At 39.4% G+C, this 20,890-nt stretch overlaps 1 protein-coding gene and 1 long non-coding RNA gene across 2 annotated transcripts in view; one reads left to right on the forward strand and one right to left on the reverse strand.

Moving 5' to 3' along the window:
* Window positions 1-15,194, reverse strand: part of slc30a6 (solute carrier family 30 member 6) — a 51,602-nt gene extending 36,408 nt beyond the window's left edge. Inside the window, exons 1-4 of the mRNA XM_066696760.1 lie at window positions 14,969-15,194; window positions 12,702-12,748; window positions 10,987-11,073; window positions 4,036-4,120 (exon numbers count right to left, since the gene is read on the reverse strand). Coding sequence (XP_066552857.1) covers window positions 4,036-4,120; window positions 10,987-11,073; window positions 12,702-12,748; window positions 14,969-15,152 — 403 coding nt within the window. The 5' untranslated portion in view covers window positions 15,153-15,194. The remainder of the gene's footprint in view (window positions 1-4,035; window positions 4,121-10,986; window positions 11,074-12,701; window positions 12,749-14,968) is intronic.
* A 2,576-nt stretch (window positions 15,195-17,770) lies between these two features.
* LOC136719325 (uncharacterized) lies at window positions 17,771-20,218 on the forward strand. The gene is made up of 3 exons (XR_010805400.1): window positions 17,771-17,886; window positions 19,662-19,777; window positions 19,962-20,218. It is a non-coding gene; the product is annotated as an uncharacterized LOC136719325 (long non-coding RNA).
* The last annotated feature ends 672 nt before the right edge of the window (window positions 20,219-20,890 follow it).

The following is a 20,890-nucleotide window of genomic DNA, read 5'->3' on the forward strand; positions in this document are numbered from 1 at the left end:
AAGTGATCCCTTTTCTTTTTTTTTTTTTGTGGCTACAATTATTTTGTCCGCTATGGGATGAAAGCACGGAGAGAGAAATGTTGTAGTAGGTGGAGATTTAGGTTTGATCTAGACTATGGTGAAGAGTCCTGATAACATGTCCTTCAGTACAGGCTGATGGATAGCTGTGTCATATGTACAGCACACTCACACACATGTTGAGGGAACACACTATGGCGTAGGTATTCGCTCTCCCAGGGGACTCCCATCAGCGCGCTGCTCTGAACAGCACAACACTGTTTTGAGATGCACGCTTTGAAGGGAGGGCCAGGAGTACAGATTCAGGCAAAGTGGATGCCTTTTCCAGTACATTAAGTGTACTATACATTGCAAGTGGCTTAGGGCAACGAAACACTACGGCCCAATGAGGTAGATTCTGTGATTGATGTTGGGCATCATCCCAGGGCCTCCTATTGTACAATCTGATTATACAGTCTGGTCTGGTCTAAACATGTCCAAATATCGAACACTGTAAAGGGCAAAAAATATATACTGTTCAAGGGCATCTAACTGGACACTAATTGGCACAAGTCCAACTGCACTGATTGCAGATTCAACATTGTAACCATTACACACAAATGGGTGTGTGGCTCCATTAAATGAGGCAGTCAACTAAAGGAACATATTGTATTACACGCATTAAAGTCTTACTGTCATCACAGGACAGACGGTCCCAGATGTTCAATAACCGAATTTCCACAAAACCTTAGCCAACTACAGATTTCGCCAAGGACTCAGTTGCCCATTCTGTAACCAACACTGCCATCACTCAGTCAGTGGCGATTCCAGAGTATGTGGGGGCCCCAGGCAAAATAATTTCTGACGGTTGGGGACGGTGCTTTCGCCAGTGAGAGCGGGGGGGAGTTTTCCCATTTCGGGGCCCCCCGCCAGCCCGGGGCCCCAGGCAATTGCCTGAGATGCCTACCCCCTTGCGACGCCCCTGCACTCAGTCAGTGTTGAACCTCTATAAATCTGACTAAATTCATCAGATCATTAATTAGATCCATTGATCTCTATGCTCTACAGTACAATGAACCAACACTGAATGTCTGTATGAAGCATAGATATTAGTGCACATATAAACATTTAAGTTCTCCATATAAAAATGTATGGGGGTAAGCTTTCTTGGAGGTCTAGTTACTCATAAAAGACAGAATCACAGAGTTATTCTCTTGCTTGTATAATTGGACCGCAGGTTGTACAATCTAAAACATACTAATAAACCTGACCTTTGCATTCCACCACAAGCGACTAGGGCAAAGAGCGAGTTGCTATTAATAACAGGAGAAAAAGAGAAGTATGGATATTTGGTTTAGTATGTGGTATTAAATTAAATTATCTGAAAACAAACACAAACAAATCCAACATGTTTTTTTGTTGTTTTTACATATACTTTGGAGTTTGAAAAGCATTAGCTAGTCTTGCCTGCAGTTTGCAGTCAAGAGATCCAGTTCCTATTTTTCTTCTGACCTATGAGAAAGCTTTAGGGCAAGGGAAGAGTATTGATCTTAGGAAGAGAAGTGTTGACAAAAGAATGCTCATATCAAGTTAAAGTAGGTACATTTTCAACAGCTTGTAACCCAATATAACCTGCCGATGCAAAATTTGATCTCAGTGCGCTGACAATAACAAACAAGTTCCTGTAGACTCATCTATTTTATGTTTCAGAGGCTACACAGCACCTGGGTTATGATATCAGTCACATGAAGGCTCCAAGCTAATTTTGTCTCTCTGACAACATTTGGGTTTACGTTTTTTGCACACCTCACAAAGTGCTTCCTGACTAACCTCTCTCGGAAAAGGAACCTGTTTCTATCTTGCAAGACATCAAGTCTTAATCTTCCACTGACGCAAATCAGAAACAAGAGAAGTATTCCATATTCATCCCTGATTGGAAATAAATGATAATATGAAAAAACTTATATGAACCAGGGCCACTAGAGGGAGAGAGTTTTCCTTAGACAGCCAAAGGCCGAATGACATTTACACAAGATCTTATCCCAGTTGCTGGAAAACAAGCGCAGAGATGAAGGGCAGCTCAAATTAAGCCCGTCTGTAGACCTTTGTTGGCACTGTGGAGCTGGGTGGATGAAGGATTAGTTTGAGATGCAGCAAAATTTGTTTGGAGGACTCATTACGGCCTCTGCTGGATATCAGTGAACATCAGACCTCCATTAATGAAGTAGCAGCAAGTACTGTCTCCGGATCAAGCATCAGCCAGGGACACAAACAGAAACTGAACAAATGTAAAACCCAGTCCCAAATTCCTCTATTCGTGTGCCTTGTCTGTGCTGTGCTTGGGCCCATGCTGTGGGGATGAGGATAAAACAGATAGATGTGCAGTTTCCAATCCCTCTGGCTGCTTTCAGGAGAGCAGGAGTTTAACCATCTATAAATGAACAGGATTATGCTGGGGAAGGTAACGAGGCGAGAAACTCACATATTATGCAATGCATATTGATTTACGAAAGCACAGCATTAAATAAATGAAAAAAAGCAACCAAAAAACTTGCGGGTGACATTACTGAAGATTACTTTTCTTTTTAACCAATGCCACTTACGAAACTGGATAACTTAATTTGAAGCAAAGTTTGAAAGTTTCCTAAGGACAAGAAGGATAATTTCAATATTACCAATTGTTACAGATTTTTTTCTAAATTAATGTTAGTTGCTGGAAAAAGTATTTCTTTGGTGCTTGGAGAGGTGTGTAATAGAGAAGGCAAGGGAACTTCTTTGTGACTTCATTGCCAACCCAGACAACACACTGATTTTATGATCTGCAAATCATTTAAAGCATTAAACCATTGGTAGTCTAACTCTACTCTGAGATCAATATACTTGAGATGCACAGAAGGAAGGCCAGGCAGACTTTATAGGTTTGTTTATTATATGGTTCACTTCAAATTAGTTAGTCAGGGTGCAACAAAAGCCAAAAGTTTCAAAACCTGGACTGGACAGGATTGTGTGTGAGGAGGTGTATTGCAACATTGCTGTTGTTGAATCAAATTGTATCCTTGTTGCTTTTTTATGCCATAATACTATAGTATAGTATAGTAGATATTAAGTCAGGTCAAATGTATTTAATGTTGTTGAACACGCAACACGTATCTCGTTTTAACCTTTCTTGAATTCTCTTTCTGACAGGACAAAAAGTAAAAGTAAGTCTTTACAGGACTGCATATGATTTGTTAAGCTTTCACAAAACGAAAGCTAAGACCTACAAAGACATGTCTCAATTCCCAGAGGTTGTGCACCCGATTCTTCAAAAAAGACACCAGCTTGCAATTTCCTTTTTGACAACTAGGGGTTTAACACCCAGTCACATTTGGGTTTTGTATTCCTAAACCAATGATACAGAGTTGTTTTTTCTACCCTGCTCTTGCCCACCCATATTCTCCACCACACTCATAATCTTACCACAGCCTCTTTCTGGGATCTGTAAAGGAAATTTACATAAAGATTCATGACAGCTGGGTGGTGCACCCTTCAAAACCATCTTCACCAACGAAAGAGCAAAGAGCAGTGTTAAAAAAACAACAACATTGCTTCACCTTCAAGAGGCATACCTGACCATTTTATTTTCATTGTTCCCACCATGGCAAGGGTACCTTAGAACTGTGAAGACTGACACAATCACTGTCAAGATGTCATGTCCGTTTAGTCTTCTGTGTGACATCACTTGCTAACTACTGAAATAAAACACTCTAAACTTAGATGTGATGGAAGTGCCTTAGCTTGCATTCCTCTATCATATAGGAGACATGTCAGAACCGCTCCTTGTATGAATGCTATCTTGATGGTCATAACACTGGACTTATTATTATGAGTTTAAGCAACACAGTGATGGTTGCAGCAAAATGTGGTGAAATGCCCAAACTAGCTAAAGTAGAACAATAACCCGAATTCTTCATAAATGATATACACAACAACGCTGGAGCAGTTTATCTTGCTGTGAAGTGAAGTCTGTGAATACTAGAACATTGAGTTGGTACTCACCCATGCTATTGGTGGAGCTGCACCACATCAGGAGGAACCCAGTGCAGATTATGTTAAGGAAGCCAAACAGCAAGATCTTCCATGACTGAAAATCAATCGGCATATAATATGAATCAGACTTTTACAAAAACACATTTGAACGTTGCAAAGAAGAACAGACTTGTCGTGGCAAAAATATTGAAACTTGAAAGCTTTTTTTCTCCTTCTTTGGCAAGCATTTATTGGTGCTGGAAGGTAAGCAAGTGTGTGTTTTTAAATGGCGATAGCTGAAAGCTACTGCCCAGCCAAAACCCTGCATACTTTATACAGTGTTGGATTTGTGCAGTTGCATAGTTTGGTTTTAAATTGTACTCTTATCAATTGCATCACCGAGGAACTGTGCCTGAAGAGATTTCATTTCAAAGAAAAAATTTTTGGGATCAAACAGAAAACATTTTGTTTTGCAATTAATTTTGATGTGATATATTTTATTAAGACATGGTTAAGCCAAATCAGCTCGGAATTAAGGCCAGGCACCAATGAACCCTGAAAATAAAAGCCATTAAATGTCTGCCTGGAGCCTCATACCAATTTTACCACCACTTCTAATTTCATCCACACCAATAAGTGGCTGTTTCTTTGGGGGGGGGGGGGGGCAGCACCAAGAAGTATTAACATCTCTCTCATTTTCCAGTATTATACTTGTAATCAGAATGAAAAAAGGTATAGATTCTGCATTACAGAAAAATAATGAACAACAAAAGACAAAAACAAAAAAAGTCGCTGTTATTATCACCACCATTACAAAAAACAAAGCAAACAAGGAACCAGCACACAAGCCTGAATGCTTGTACTTGACTTGTCACTTCACATTGAAGGCAATCAAGATCTTTAAAGTACTGTGAAATATACAATTACTGCGGTAAGCAGTATTATGACAGGAGCTGTGGCAACTGGTGACAAGATCAGACCCTAGACAGCAATGGGAAATGAAATATATGGGCCTCCAGCAAGGTTCCTGCCTGGCAGTGTGCTTCTGTGCTGCTTTAATGCTGTTTCGAACTAGACAGAGTGGGGGAAACAGACAAAACAGAGCTGCAATGTATTGGCAGCCCACTGTGACCTTGTTAATACGGTAGCTTGTTTACATTGCAGGTGTCAATCAATTCCCCCCTGCTCGCATACAGAGGAGACCACGGAAGCAAGAAAACAGTGGGAAAGCAATGGCACTTTCACAGTAACCCACCCCAGTAACCCACCACAGGTAGGGAAAATCTATTTTAAGCTAATCAATGTATTCACTGCTGTGTAAACAAGTGTAATCCATTGAAAGACAACTATTTGCAATTTTACAAATGTGGAAATTAGTATGATTTTATACTTGTGTTTCATAATATAAAGAGATTATATTACAATAGATTGTGTTTTGTCTCATAAATCTGTAAGTACCTTTACAATTTAGATGTAATTGAACATATGCATAATCTTAAATAATTAATTCTACAACATAATGTAGTATACTGGATACAATTGTATCTTTCCAGTGTTTGAGTTCAGACAGTGGGTGTGCAAAAGTTTGATTACCTCTCCATGCATTTCTATGTAACTCAGAGCCTTCACAGCTTCCCAGACTAAATTAGTCAATGTCTGAATCTAAATCTGAAAAGCCAGAACTGATAACCAAGTGCAGTTTAGTGAACAAAGTTTTAAACTAAATCAGTGGTTCCCAACCCTGGGCCTGGAAGACCTCCTACCCTGCTGGTTTGTATTCCAGCCGAGCTCTCAATTACTTAATTGTATCCTTAATTGAACTCATAATTTCTTAAATCAGAACCTTTTCATTATTTTAGACAATATGGTTTTAAGTTAAGAACTTATTAAAAGAACCAGTTCTTTTATTACACAATTTAAATAGTCATATCTAAACAGATTGATACTTCAATTAATTATGCAATTATACAAAAACCTACCAACCCTACCTACATCAAATCTCATGCCTGACTTTCGCCCTCCGAAGGATAAATATCCGGCAACATACTCACTTTCCCTCCTCCACCCCACACCCCACACCCCACCTTTGCAGCTGCTCCTTGCCTCATTCCACCTTGTGGGGGGGGATCCGATGGCCTTGTCCTCATGGCCAGGTCATCGTTCCCTTAGTCAAGCAAGTCTAAGCCAAAATAAACCATTTACTTTCTACTACATACATCTATTGGAGTTGTTTGAACTCCTGAAATTGTATTCAGCACCGATTATCATCTTGAAATACCAATAAGAGATAAAACTTCACACCTCTAGGAGTGTCCTGGAAGAGCTTGATAACCCACAAAGTTCATTTTCCAGACAGGAGTATTTAGTTACTAATAGATTTAGTAGATCCTGGCGATTAAAAGATTGTGGAAATGGGTCGACATGCATTTTCTTGAGGTCAAGAGTTCAAGGTTCGAGGCCCATTCATGCAACAGGGGGTGTTGCTCACCTACCAGAATCAAGGCACTCAATAAAAGATAAAAAGGTTAAGACCTGAACGTGAGAGAGCTGCATAAGAAACATCCCAGTCACTATTCTGGTCTCTGGGAGTTTGTGCAGTACTGTGGAAAGGTGCTGGTCTTGAAAATTTCCCTAGAATGAGCAATTGAAGCTGCCAATACGAATCAGAGTAAGAGAGGGAAAATGGCTCGCAAGCTTTAATTCTAGGCCAGCAGGAACTTTGGGATGGTAACCCCTGCTGTCCTCTGTCAATGGCTGGAGTACCTTCGACCCCCCTGCCGTCGATGTGAGCACAGTGAGACGGGCCCTCCCGGTAGCTGAGTAGCCTCACGTGCTTCGTAAAGTTTCGTCCAGATGGAAAGCATCCAGATAATTCCTAAGTAGGGGATTGAACCCAAGATACACTGACACAAAGGTCAATCCACAGCAAGCATCCTGCCTCGCTGACCTTGGAATCTCTGGGACTGCTCTCACCTGGTTCTCCTCAGTGACCGGTCCTACCAAGTGACACCCAAGATGGCTCCTCATCCACCCCCCAACCTCTCCTCACAGGTGTTCCCCAAGGCTCCGCCCTGGGCCCGCTCCTGTTCCCTCTCTACACTCGCTCCCTGGGCCACCTCATCGCTTCCCATGGTTTCTCCTACCACTTCTACGCTGATGATGCCCAGATCTTCCTGTCTTTTCCCTCTTCTGACCCTTTCATCCCCTCTCGCATCTCTTCCTGCTTGTCTGCTATTTCCGCCTGGATGCACTCGTACCACCTCAAGCTCAACCTCTCCAAATCGGATCTCTTGTTTTTCCCGCACTCTTCCTCACCTTCTGCTGACCTCCCCATCTCGATCCCCTTGGAATCCACTACGCTCTCCTTCTTCTTGTGCTAAAAATCTAGGAGTCACCCTGGATCCTGCACTCTCCTACACCCAGCACATCACCACGCTGACACGCACCTGTAGATTCTTCCTGAGCAACATACGCCGGATCCGTCCCTTCCTCACCGACTACTCGACTCAGCTACTCGTCCAGTTATCGGTCGTCTCCCGCCTGGACTACTGCAACTCCCTCCTGGCCGGCATGCCTGCATCTACTACCCGCCCGCTCCAGCTTATCCATAACTCTGCGGCTCGTCTGATATTCTCTTTGCCACGATTCGCACACGCTACTCCACTCCCTCCACTAGCTCCCGATACCGGCAAGTATGCAGTTCAAGACTTTGACCCTCACCTACTGCTGTCTTGACCACACTGCACCGAGTTACCTTCAGTCACTTGTCTCTCCATACATCCCCTCCAGACCTCTGCGTTCCTCCAGTGCCAGAAGACTTACTCTGCCTCCTCTCCACTCTCCTTCCTCCAGAGCCGCTCCTTCTCATCCCTGGCCCCTAAATGGTGGAACGACCTGCCCACCGAAGTCAAAACAGCAGAGTCCTTGACCTCATTCCGGCGCTTACTCAAGACGCATCTTTTCCGACAGTACTTGTAATATTAGTCCTCTATCACTGCTAGATAGCACTTCACAGTTCTTATTATGCTTCTCGCGTTCTTGATCATTTTCCTCCTTGCTCCCTTTCCCGTAGCCCTTGACAGTGACCCTACATCTTGACAGCACTTAGCTTTCAACGTCCAGGATGTAGGAAGTCACTTACTGTACTTGTGTAAATTGGAATTTGTAAAATGTATTATTTTGAATTGCTGTTTTAGCTAAATTGAATTTGTAATGATTGATGCCTTGTACTTCACTGTGTTTTTGCACTTTGTTTGCACTTATGTTGTAAGTCGCCCTGGATAAGGGCGTCTGCCAAGAAATAAAAATAATAATAATAATAATATTATTATTATTATTAATAATACCACTAGTATAAAGCACACTAAATGCTCTTATAAACTGGGACTAGTGTAACCTCTGGATAATGTGACAAGCCTTAATAGAACACAGAGATTGCCGCAACTCAACCATCAAATCTGCCTTAAGGTCAGGGATTTTATCAAAGCTGTAGTTTATTGGTCAAACACAAAACTGGCTCATTGTCAGATCCCCCACCCCATTATGTGTAATGAGCTTGATGTTTATGGTTCTCCCATGAAACTGCACTAAGGAGACAAACACCAGGGGGTTGTTTCCCAAGCAATGTGAGTCTATCGATCATCTCACGATCATTGGAAAGGCCACGTTTTAAAAGTGATGCATTTATTCAGTCTCGTCACAACTTTGTGCTATGAAACCTGGTCAGAAAAATGCCTCAGTTAATTCCCTATAATATAGCGTATTTTCTATGATTTGATCATGCTTTTAAGTATTTATCCATATGGTTTCCCCTTTTAATACTGTATTCTATACAAATACTTATTGAACTTCTACTTCTAATATGTATACTACATTAAATTAGTTTAATACTGTTTTATACACCAACACATATTTTACTTCTTCTACTACTAATAATAAATATACTACATTAAATTCTTACAGAGCTTTAGTACCGATTAATAGTTATTATTCCATATTATTCGCTCCTACAAAACTTAATTCCCTATAACATTTTAGTATACTTCATTACCTTTTGATGTACTACAGTACATACTGTAGTACACTGTATTACACAATAATATACTACTATTTATACCATATTTTATACCATATTACACTTTTATACTAAAGTTTACAGTAGTCATTTTTGATATCCTATAGTACACTTTTGTATACTGTTGTATCTTAAACTTACTACAGTACTACATGTACACTGAAAGATACTGCTTAATGTACTCAAAAATACTTTCACATGCAGACAGTTTCTCCAGAAACTTTAGCATTCTAGTTGATCTTTGCTTCTATTTATTTCCCTTGTTTAATATTTTTGAGATGATATTGTTGTTGTTATGTATCTTGCTACACAACTCATTTATCGGCCTCTATCTACTTCATTGACAAGTAGTTCCACCTCTTATTTAGTGAATACATGTCTTTTGTGGAGTCCTTCTCCATCATATGAGCTATTGCTTTCCCTTATTTGTTTCAGCACCCATTGTAATTTATATAGTAGCTCACATAATTTATAGGCATGTGGATTTATTACATTATCAGGGGGATAATAATGTTTTATTCAGTTACATAATATTAAATTTTGTTGCTACTCATTAAAATATAAAATTAAAATCACAGGGAATATATTGAACAAACAGATTATTTTGTGATCGATTCCCCACTCTTTTCAGCACCTCTACTGGGAAGGCACCTTGTGCAATCCACTTCAGGATCAATCGTACACTGCAATTTCACAAGGTGGTTTGGGAAATGCATGGGAAGATAGGTCAGATTTGGGCACGGTCAATCGCGAGAATGATCATGAAACCTCAAGTAATATTGTTGTCTGAAACGGACCCCCAATCAGTGCCCTGTGACCTCACCACCCAGGTAGATCCCTCCAGTCAGCTGATAAGGAAGGAAGTCAAAGTTGCTACAGTCTAAATTGGCCCCTGGTGGACTAAACTCAGGTACAGAATCACCTAAACTGGCTTGGGGTCATGTGGGTTAGAGAGGACCTACAGGTTATGACTGCCCTGTTATTTAAAAAAAAAAAAAAGCTGAATTCCCAGCCCTACTAACATGCAACTTCAGCATTAAAGAATGGGCATGTGGGATCCACTGTTGAATTTTTAAGAATTTATTCACTGGGAAGTATTTATTTTATTTTTTTAACAGTATTATTTTTTCTAAATAAATACTTATCCTTAAATTTGTTTGGTTCCTGTAATCTACGCAACATAATCCTGTTGTAATGTCCATTTGTTGAAGTAAATGGATTACACACAGTACCGTATATCTATACTGTCATAATCTTTAATTTTCTCACATCTTCAATATCCTTTTAGTGTCTCTGGGGTGCTTTATGGTAGGAACACATGCAGCTTTTTGGCATCCCTGGTCATTTCAAACCGAGTAAACTGACAGATTAATAAACAAGAAAATCTTTAAACCAATTAATACATTTCATCATGTCAGTGTTCAGAAAACATGCAAGCTGATTGTCTTAAAAGCTGACTATAATCCTTAGCAACCTGCTACACCCCAATAGAGCCAAGAGAACAAAGGGGGAAGAAAGGTTAATACATACACATAAATGCAAATATACATGTTTTATACGTCATTAATGAGGAAAAGGGGTGAGTTAAATAAAGTAAATAAATAAAGCAAGGAAAGGGGAATAAGACAATTAGCAATAAACTATTAAAAATAAAAGCAACATACAAATAAAGTAACAAACAATTGTTTTCTGTTATCAAAATAATGATAAGCTTTTTTACTATTTTTATTATTGCTGGCATTTGCAGTTTGCAGTCTTCGGTGTGTTCTGGCTGCTGCAAAAGGACAGAAGTCTATCTTCTATAAACTGCCACACTGAAGAGATCTTTTGCAATGGACTGCCAAACTATGTCACACTATGTGCCCTTTTCTCTCATTTTGCACAGAATTAAAAAAAAATTGACTTACCCGTCTGTCCCCAGCAACCAAGCGGAATTCCTGAACAAACTTCCCATAGAAAGATCTCTGGGATTTCCGAAATGGATGGATAGTTCCCTAAAAAAAAAAAAACAGAACAAGCTAAGATTGTCTCTCTAAATATGATTGCATTTCTGTTGGCAGAATGGCTTTTAGCTGACTCAAATCTTTTAAATCTTTATTTTCAAAACAATACCCTGAGCTGATATAAAACAATTATTTTATTTTACAATTGGGAACAACTGTGAGACATATAAAAATGTAAAGGTAGGAGAAAATCTGTTAATCTATTTAACAGAGTGACTCATAACATACCTCTAAAAGGAAATGTGTTGAAAACAATTCAGAAGTGCAGCAGATAAACATCCAGTGGTAATAGTGTGATTTTTTTTATTTTTTTTTTATCTCAGCTCCTCACACCTTGTTTTATTAGTGCACTCTAATGAGACCTTCTAATGAGTCTGTTCTTTGGGGATTTACATTTACCGTGCAGGGAATGGGGTGACCCATTAGAGCAATGCATGATGGACTTCTATTTGTTTTTCCCAAAAACCCAACACAGATAGGAGTGCAGGCATCGTGGATGAATACGCAAAGCAGGCTGACTGCTTGCACAATCCTGCCACCTAGTGCTAAATTAGGGTAATGTTCACACGTTAGAAGGAAAACATCTTACAGCAGGGGTGTCAGACTCCAGTCCCGGGGGGCCACAGTGTCTGCTGGTTTTTGTTCCAACAGGAGCTCCCAAATAAATGTCATTGTTTACTCGGGAAGGCTTATCTAAAACTTGCATATTTTATTTTTATAGCTCATACCTTACAATTGGTTGATGACTCAAAACATTTCAGAGTCTGAAGAGAAGTGTTAAATTCATCCATTTGATTGGTTAATTAGACCAATTAAGGAGCCAAGAGCTGGGCTGGAACTAAACTAAATGCAGCAGACACTGCGGTCTCCCAGGACTGGAGTATGATACCCCTGCCTTGCAGTATCTGTAGCTATATGCCATAAAAAAAAAAACATTAAAAAATGTTAGATGAGTGGTACAAAGGTGCTAAACGTCCCACTGATGGTGCAGGGGAGTGTTTCCCTTTAACTTAATTTCAATTATCAATCGGTCACTTTGTTTCAAAAATCAAATGCTTGCCCTTGAGCCAGTGTCCAAAGCATAAAATGCAAATATAGCTTTGCACGAGGAGATTATCCATAAGTGTTGTCAAGTACATACAAACTTGCAGTGTCCTGAAATTGCCTTCATGAAACCGACTTTATTATTATTATTATTATTATTATTATTATTATTATTACTATAAAAATAATAATAATTATTATTATTATTATTATTTTTATTTCTTGGCAGACGCCCTTATCCATTATATTGTATTCAATATCCATTATATTTGTCATACACAATGTACGCTAGTTATTGCAGTGTGGAACTTTAGACAAATATGTAAATAACCCTATACAAACGAGAATCTTTAACATCTCTGTTCATGATTCAATGAGTACGTTATCTTTTTAAGTGCCTTTGATATCATGCCAAACATGGAATTCTTTTTACTTTCTTTAGGGTTGAGCATGCTTCCATAACATAAGTCCAGTCCATAAGAAACCATTACATAGTTATTCCCGTGTGTTACAAAGGTTTTGGTGTTATTTTGTAGTAGTAGTAATAATAATAATAATAATAATAAACTACTTACCAAAACATAAGTATCAGTTTCTTGCTTTTTTCGATGCAGTGGTATATCTGAAAGACACATTTAAAAAATAAACAGAGCTGGAAAACATAATTGAGCCAAAACTGATTCTACATCAAATCAATGTTGTCAAGCCATGTATTGCAACAAAATGTTTAGCTCAATATAATAACTAATTGTTACATAATGCATTAATCTTTCTCCCTTTTTATTGCAACTGATTTCGACATGGGAATACAGCAATAATCATTTACATGTGTACAATCATATAAAGATAGGTGACAAATTAAAGGAAAAACCAGTAAGGTGTTGGCACAGATTCTATGAGTCTCTGAACTCTACTGGAAGGATGAACACCATTCTTGCAAAAGATATTCCCTCATTTGGAGTTTTGATGATGGTGGTGGAGAGCGCTGTCTAACACGTCGGTCCAAACTCTCCCATAGGTGTTCAATTGGGTTGAGATCTGGTGACTGTGAAGGCCATAGCATGATTCACATCATTTTCATACTCATCACATCATTCAGTGACCCCTCATGCACTGTGGATGGGGGCATTGTCATCCTGGAAGAGACCACTCCCATCAGGATAGAAATGTGTCACCATAGGATAAAGGTGATCACTCAGAATAATGTTGTAATGATTTGCAATGACCCTTCCTTCTAAAGAGACAAGTGGATCCAAACCATGCCAGGAAAATGCCCCCCACAGCATAGCAGAGACTCCAGACCCCCTCACTGTAGGGGTCATGCAGTCAGGCCTGTACCGTTCTGGTGGTGTCGGCAGACTTGTCGAGAACACTAGCCAGTTGAGCAGTTTTTGTGACTGAAGCTTCTGCCATTCATGCCCCAATGATGACTCTTTCAAAGTCACTTCGATCCTTTCCTCTTGCCATCTTGATCCAAAATCGAGGTCAACTGGCCCTGCTCAGCATTTTTATACATGCCACAGAGCATGATAGGATGTCTATTGCTTAATTGTATAATGCAGTACACCTGTTTGGAGGCATCTGCATTCGTTATGTTCCTCCACTCATTTATTCAGGTTTTTCCTTTAATTTGTCACCCATCTGTATATCTCTCTTATAATGTACACGTTTATCTAAGAAAAATAATGCGGGGGGAGGCAGACAAACAATGCTGCCCTGAATAATTTGCCTGCCACACAAAAAAAAAAAAACACTTGATGGAAACTGTTGATTCAGGCATGGAGAGATGCATGCAGGTAAGCTGTGCTAAGAGAAATGCAAGATTAACTTTATACATTTTATATCTACACAGATTGGAGTACAGGCACTGAGTGACAGCTTGACTGTCCTCCCTGCCCGTTTGCCAGAGGTTCAGAATCCTCTACCACTTGTGTAAAGTACATGCAGATGTGTTAACATGGCACTGTTAAGCCAGACTCCACCAAGAATCATATTCTTAAACATGTGCACAAACATGTGTTCACAAATGAGTGGAATTCAATTGAACTGATCCCAATGCATTACAATTCCATTTGAAATTGACCTCAACTCTGTTAGCTATAAAATCCAAGGAAGTCACATTTCTAAACCACAAACACAAGACATAACCAACAGGCCTAGCAACTGTAGATGAATAAAGCTTTTCAAATTAGTCACAATAAGGGTAGACATCAGAACAACAATCAAAACCTTTGGCAGTAAAACTTACACACAACAGCACATCTCTGTGAGATCTCAAACAGTTTAGGACAACATAAAAGAGTTATTGACCTCATACTTACTTTTGTGTAATGACAACAGTATCAAATGACCACCATTGAAACACAACACTATAGTATCAACATGGTACCTTATGAAGTCAGTGTTTGAAAGGACATATTTAGTCAATTGTAATGAATACCAGTAATATTTCTACAGTACTATTCATGAAGTTCATTCAGCATTACACTTTATATTTTATTAAGTTGCCTAGGTGTGGTTACTGTTGAGATCAAGTGTTGAAAGTGCCTTAAAATGTACATATTAATACGTTATACTTACTTCCAAAAGTAGATTTTTTGTAGTCTCGGAATGTACGTTTGGTTAGTATAGGTCTTTTGTAGTACGTATGGAGACGAGTGTCTGTCTGAGATCATATTGCCTTACCTCAGTCTTAGATGTGTGCAGACTAGAGCTAATTGCGTAACTTTTCCATCGTCCATTAGCAGGATCAGACACCCTCTAAAACTTTGTTTCTATCCTGGGAACTTGAAACATCTGTTCGGATTTTAATCGGGCTAGAGAGCAATGTCTCTGAACTTACCCGACTCTTTGATGTTAATTACATCCACCGCCACCATGTCAGGCTTGTCTAAAGGGCTGACTTTCCTCTCGGTCACTCCGGACGGTACGACATCAGGTTTGGGTCCGAGCTTTCTGGGGTAATAGTCCCCAACATTGTGGTAAGGCAGCCCAGCTGGGGACGTGGACGAGCCGTCCGTCGCCATCTTGCTCTTCTCCAGCACAACACTTACCTAAATACGGCGCTTGGAAAGGGACAAGCTGAACGAAGCGAAGCAATAAAACGTTTGCTTTTTTCTCTCCCTCTCCAATTCATAGCTTTTCGGGAAGTGTAAATAAAGACTGAGATTTGAATAACAATAAACTCATTATGCTACTTCATGGCAAGCTGTTGTGACATTTAATCCATAATTCCTGGTATCAAAATTTCCATTTCTGATATCAAAAATTGAATTGTTGATATCAAGAATGATTTGCTATTGTAGATATAATGTTGATATAAATTGCATTCTTGATATCAACAATTGTATTTTTGATATCAGAAATTACATTTTTCATATCAAGAATGCACACTAATTAACATCATGTTCTTATTTTTGATTTAAAAAATGCATACTAATTAACAACAAATTAAGGGCTAAATGTCACAACGATGTGCCATGAATCGCTGATATCAGCAATTGTATTTTTGATATCAGTAATGATGGATTAAATGTCACAATGGCTTGCCATGATAGGGAGGGCCTAGTTGTCAAGACAATACATCCAATTACATTAACACTATATTGTGACCATTTTTTTGTAAGATCTGTTCTGTTTCCAGATCCTGGAGGCGATAGTTCAAATAAATGTTCAATTTAGTATGGACAACTTGGCTGGATCACAAATCAGAAGACATAGGGATCCTCTAGGACCACAGTTGAAAACCATTGCTTTAAACAATGTCAACTTGTTACACTGTCCCTCTTACAGGAACCCATGAAACCACTCTGTTACTTTTAGAGTCAGCAAGATGTTACTGGGACCTTAATGCACCCAAATGTTTATAAACATCCTGCAGGACTTCCAGCTGTGTGGACATGACACCACAGTGGAGAAGCTAAAGAAGAAATGGAACAATCTGCTTGTGACATACAAGAGGGCAAAGGACAGAATCAGGGAGTCTGGACAGACCCAGATTACATGGGTGTTCTTTAAGGTAAGTACTGTTAAACTTGGCATGGGTTAAGGAAGAGAAGCAATTGAATGTTATGATGGCTATATTATAATTGATTACAAGTACAAAGTTATAACACTAAAATACAACTGTTTACATTACTAGCAGAACATGCAACTGCTTTCTTCCATATTTGTCACTGTAGAGTGATACTGTTATTTTACTGATGCATTGTATAGTGTGTGTGTATAGATTATATTAACATTTGTAAAACCCTGCAAGTCAGCTTGGATAAGAGGGTCAAATGCCTGATAATTATAACAATTGCCCAAATGACAATTTCAATTGTGTCACCTATTCTCCTTCCAGGCAATGGATAGTCTGCTCTGCAAGGCACAGGAGTCTTTACCCCCAAAAGACACCATTATGGCAACAAACCTGTTCCCAAATGTGTCTGTGTGAGGTCTTCCCCCCACACTTCCTCAGTTCCCCACCAGAAGTCATCATCCCCAGAATTCTAAACCCAGCTTCTGACATTCCACAGCAACGTCTGCAATCAACCAATTAACATTCCTCAACACCCTGTGCACATGTTACATCAACTCTCTTCCCCCATTGGTCTACACTCTCTCCTCTGTCTCCTGCCTCCCTCAGGTTCTCCTATATATATCCTTTTGCTGCACTCAACCTGTACAAAGTCTTATTCATGCTTAGGGTGTTTTCCTGAATATTGGTGGGTCTCTAGTCTTATTGATCAATGCCTCCTTGTACCAAACTTTGATCCCTAGATTGATTGACCCTTTGCCTGCTTTGACAGCTCTCCTGCATTTTCTCTATTGTACCCATTGCCAGCTCTGGACCCCTTGTTTGCCTGACCACTCTTTACAATACTTTGCCTGGGTTCACCTCTCCTGTGCAATGCCCATCATCAAAATCTGACCCTTCAGTAGTATCTTCCAAACCACTGCCATCATCATATTGAATGATGGAGATGCCAGCCTCCCTCCCACAGACAAGAAAAGCCAAGACACCTTGTGGAAATACAGCAGGGGAGTTTCTGACTGAAAAGGCAGATCAGTCTGTCAAAAGGACCGAGCTGCTGGAAACCAATGAATGGTGACTGCAAAAGAGGGAAGAAAGCGGTCAGGAAGCTGGGCTGAGGGACCAGAGAAGAGAGCACAAGGAAATTTAACTGCTGACATAAAGCTGTCTCTGCAACACAGGACATAATTATTGAACTGTTTGAAAAAGCCTTGATATTTATTTTTATTGGTTCAGAGGGCCAGGAGGCTTTCAGTGTTATGCAAATGAGCCACCTGGGCTCCAGCTGTGTAAGCCCTCCGGAGCAGGTTTTCACTGACCCTAGATTGCCTGTTAGGGCAAGTAAGGTCCTGGGGCTCTGAAGAGAGGGTGGGCAAGGAGACCATGACCACGATGGTGGAGTTTACCTGCTGCAGGTAGACCAGTCCCACCCTGGTTAAATCAAATTGGAAACGTACCTGTGCGTTTGAGTTCCAGTGAATAATAAATAGCCTATAGGCAATTGCAAGCTATCTATGTAGCTATAATATTAGTTTTTATAAATATTAGTATAATATTAGTTCACTCAGTCCAGCTGGAGGGTGCTCTGGTGGTAGCACCCTCCAGCTGGTGCCGATTATCCATCAAGTGGTTCTGACGACATGCCTTCAAGCAGGGCTGGGGTGCGGTCTGTAGCGGACGAGGAGTCTTGGGACACTGGACAGCGCCCATCACGGGCCTCCACATCAAGGCTCTGGAACTCGGTGAGTGTTGTTCCTCGAATGCTGACATTTCCTGTCAGTCATTCAGGACAGACGTGCTAGTCTGGACAGACAACAGAGCAGTGGCTGCCTACATCAACAGGGAAGGAGGTTTCCGCTTACCAAGGCTTTGCAGCCTGGCAAACCATATGCTACTATTGTGGGTGCAGCCTCGGCTCCACTCCATCGAATCAGTCCACCTCCCCGGCCTCTCCAATACGTGTGTGTGTCTGTGTGTGAAGGCGTGTGAGTGTATCTGTGTGAGAGTGTGTAGGCAGTGTATGGATTACAAATTGATTTATTAATCTCAGTGTTTATGCTTACAGTATCTTTCAATTAAAATAAAATAAAATATTTATAATCAATCTCACACCCAGATAACTAATATATAGCTTTTTTTAATGGTTTAGTCATAGATAATAAATACTGTATTTATTCAATGTGTCACCATTCATATATAAACTATTGTGAACAAGTCAAACTTTACTAAATCACTCGTGCCCTCATAATGAAATCTAAGTTATACAACAGCCCTGCACTGATTGTGGATATTACTTGACAGAACAAAATGTATCCAGTGCTAAATGCTTATTTCTGGTGTAATCATTAGTCATTTTAGCTTCCATTATAGAAGTTCTCTTGCAAAAAGTACTGGATTCACTTAATCATTAATTTTAATCTTTCATTGAAACAAGTAAGACAGAACTATGGAGGTCACAGTCTCTGTGTTCCAAGCTGCTGAGAAATTGGAGGATTGCAGGTCTACCCTTCTCCAGAACCACATTTATGTGTGCAGAAGTCTTTTCCATTCATCTACTAGCTTCATCGCAATCTGGGTTACCAGCTCCCCTTTATGCTTCAGGTCCTGCAGCAGCTCAGTAGTCAGACTGCTGGATTTATGAACATCACCTTGTTCATCAAGAGCACATTACCTATCAATTTAAAATGGCAAAAACAATAATGGACTTATGGATGGATAGAATAATGGAGTTCGCATCTGTATCCCTTGTTTATGAATTATAATATCCAGAAATGTTTTTTTAAAGCAGATTTATTTGTCTGATCACTTAGTATAATATAGTTATTTCAGAATAATAGAAAGCTCTTTTATCTGGGCATTTACAAAGAGTCACAATCCTAAAACAAGGAACTGGTGAGTATTAATTCATTTCTTTGCCTGACTAACTTCACTGTAAGTCTCGTCATCCTCTGCACTCAGTTCTTTACACTCTTTGGTCTCTAACTTACTTTCCTTTGAAACTCAGCTCAATGGATGATTGGGCCTTCACTGATGCATTGTTTTATCATAAAGTAAAAACAGCACAGACACTATACAAAAAAAACTGATGAGAGAAAAATTAGAAATTAAGCTTTATGAATACTGTCGTGGTTTTCTCCCGCACTTCTCCAACTTGCCACCTGAGGTCATCATTGCCAGAGCTCTTAACCATGACAATGAACATTCCTCATTGACCCTAGCCTGTCCCTGGACTCCTGTCACTCTGCACCTGTTTTTTTTTATTATTATTATTTATCTTTGCAGTGTTTTCTTCATGTAAGTAAATAAGCACAGTTTTACCAAAGTGGGCTTTAAAGTAATACTAGTGAAAAAATAAACTGCGATAATATTTTATTGATGAATTATGAGTGTTTCTTCACTAGTTTATTCTAGATGTCTGCATATTTATTTTGATTACATGACAACTGTGAAAGACCTACAGTGCTGTTAATAAAACTATGACTTCTACATAACTTGTGTATCTTTATGTTCTATTCAGAGTGAAGAAATCAAGAAGATCGCCAAATTCTTCAATTTCAGAGAGCACTTTCACAGCCATGAAAGAAAGGTCTAAGTACACACATGGCCAGATGGGCAATGTGTTCTTCAGGAAAGGTATGTGACAGCACTAGAGTATACCTTGACCTGTAAATTATTACATCATGATTAGTATTTGGATTAGACAAACTGTCATTAACTATTATGAACAAACAGCTTCTCCCTGTCACACTTCTCTTCCTGTTTTTATGTAAATGTGTTTAATAAAGAACAGTAACAACCAAGCTGTTCTCATGAACAGGGGAAGTGGGAGGCTGGAAAAATCACTTCAGCGAAGACCAGAGCAAAGAGATGGATGCTAGATTTGAGAGGTGCCTTGCAGGAACCAAGATAGGGGCCAGACTGAAGTATCATGTATACTGCCAGCAGAGGACACAGTTGCAGCAGTTTCAAGGGAAGCAACAATAAGGGACGTCTTGGGAGACCAAAGTCTGGAAAGCTGTAAGAAAACCTACATAATCAGTGCCTCATAATAAGTCATAAATCCTTGTACTGTAATACTGTCACAGTGACTGTGTATTTATTTTTTCTTATTATAAAAGTTACATGAAGTGCCTTATTGTTGAGCTCAATTTTAACAGCTGAATGTGAGACTGTACTTCAGATTTTTGTTTAAAAAAAAATAGTATGTATTTAAATTACTTTTAATCATTATAAATGATAAATGTATACTATTTTTATGCAGATGTATAATGCTTCTTTTTTGTATGAGATTTTTTAAACTTTTCTTTAAAAAATATAAGAATTGCATTTTATGGAGTTCAAAAATTAACTTCCTCCAGAAAGTGTAAAATAGATCTTGAGTCTAAGGTTCAAAGTTAAATCTTTACTTCTTAATTTGTCAATTCATTAATTCATGAATTAGAACATAAGAAAGTTTACAAACGAGAGGAGGCCATTCGACCCATCGTGCTCGTTTGGTGTCCATTAATATACACTCACCTAAAGGATTATTAGGAACAGCATACTAATACTGTGTTTGACCCCCTTTCGCCTTCAGAACTGCCTTAATTCTACGTGGCATTGATTCAACAAGGTGCTGAAAGCATTCTTTAGAAATGTTGGCCCATATTGATAGGATAGCATCTTGCAGTTGATGGAGATTTGTGGGATGCACATCCAGGGCACGAAGCTCCCGTTCCACCACATCCCAAAGATGCTCTATTGGGT

This window comes from Amia ocellicauda, chromosome 23, assembly GCF_036373705.1.
Source record: "Amia ocellicauda isolate fAmiCal2 chromosome 23, fAmiCal2.hap1, whole genome shotgun sequence".
Classification (NCBI taxonomy): domain Eukaryota; kingdom Metazoa; phylum Chordata; class Actinopteri; order Amiiformes; family Amiidae; genus Amia; species Amia ocellicauda.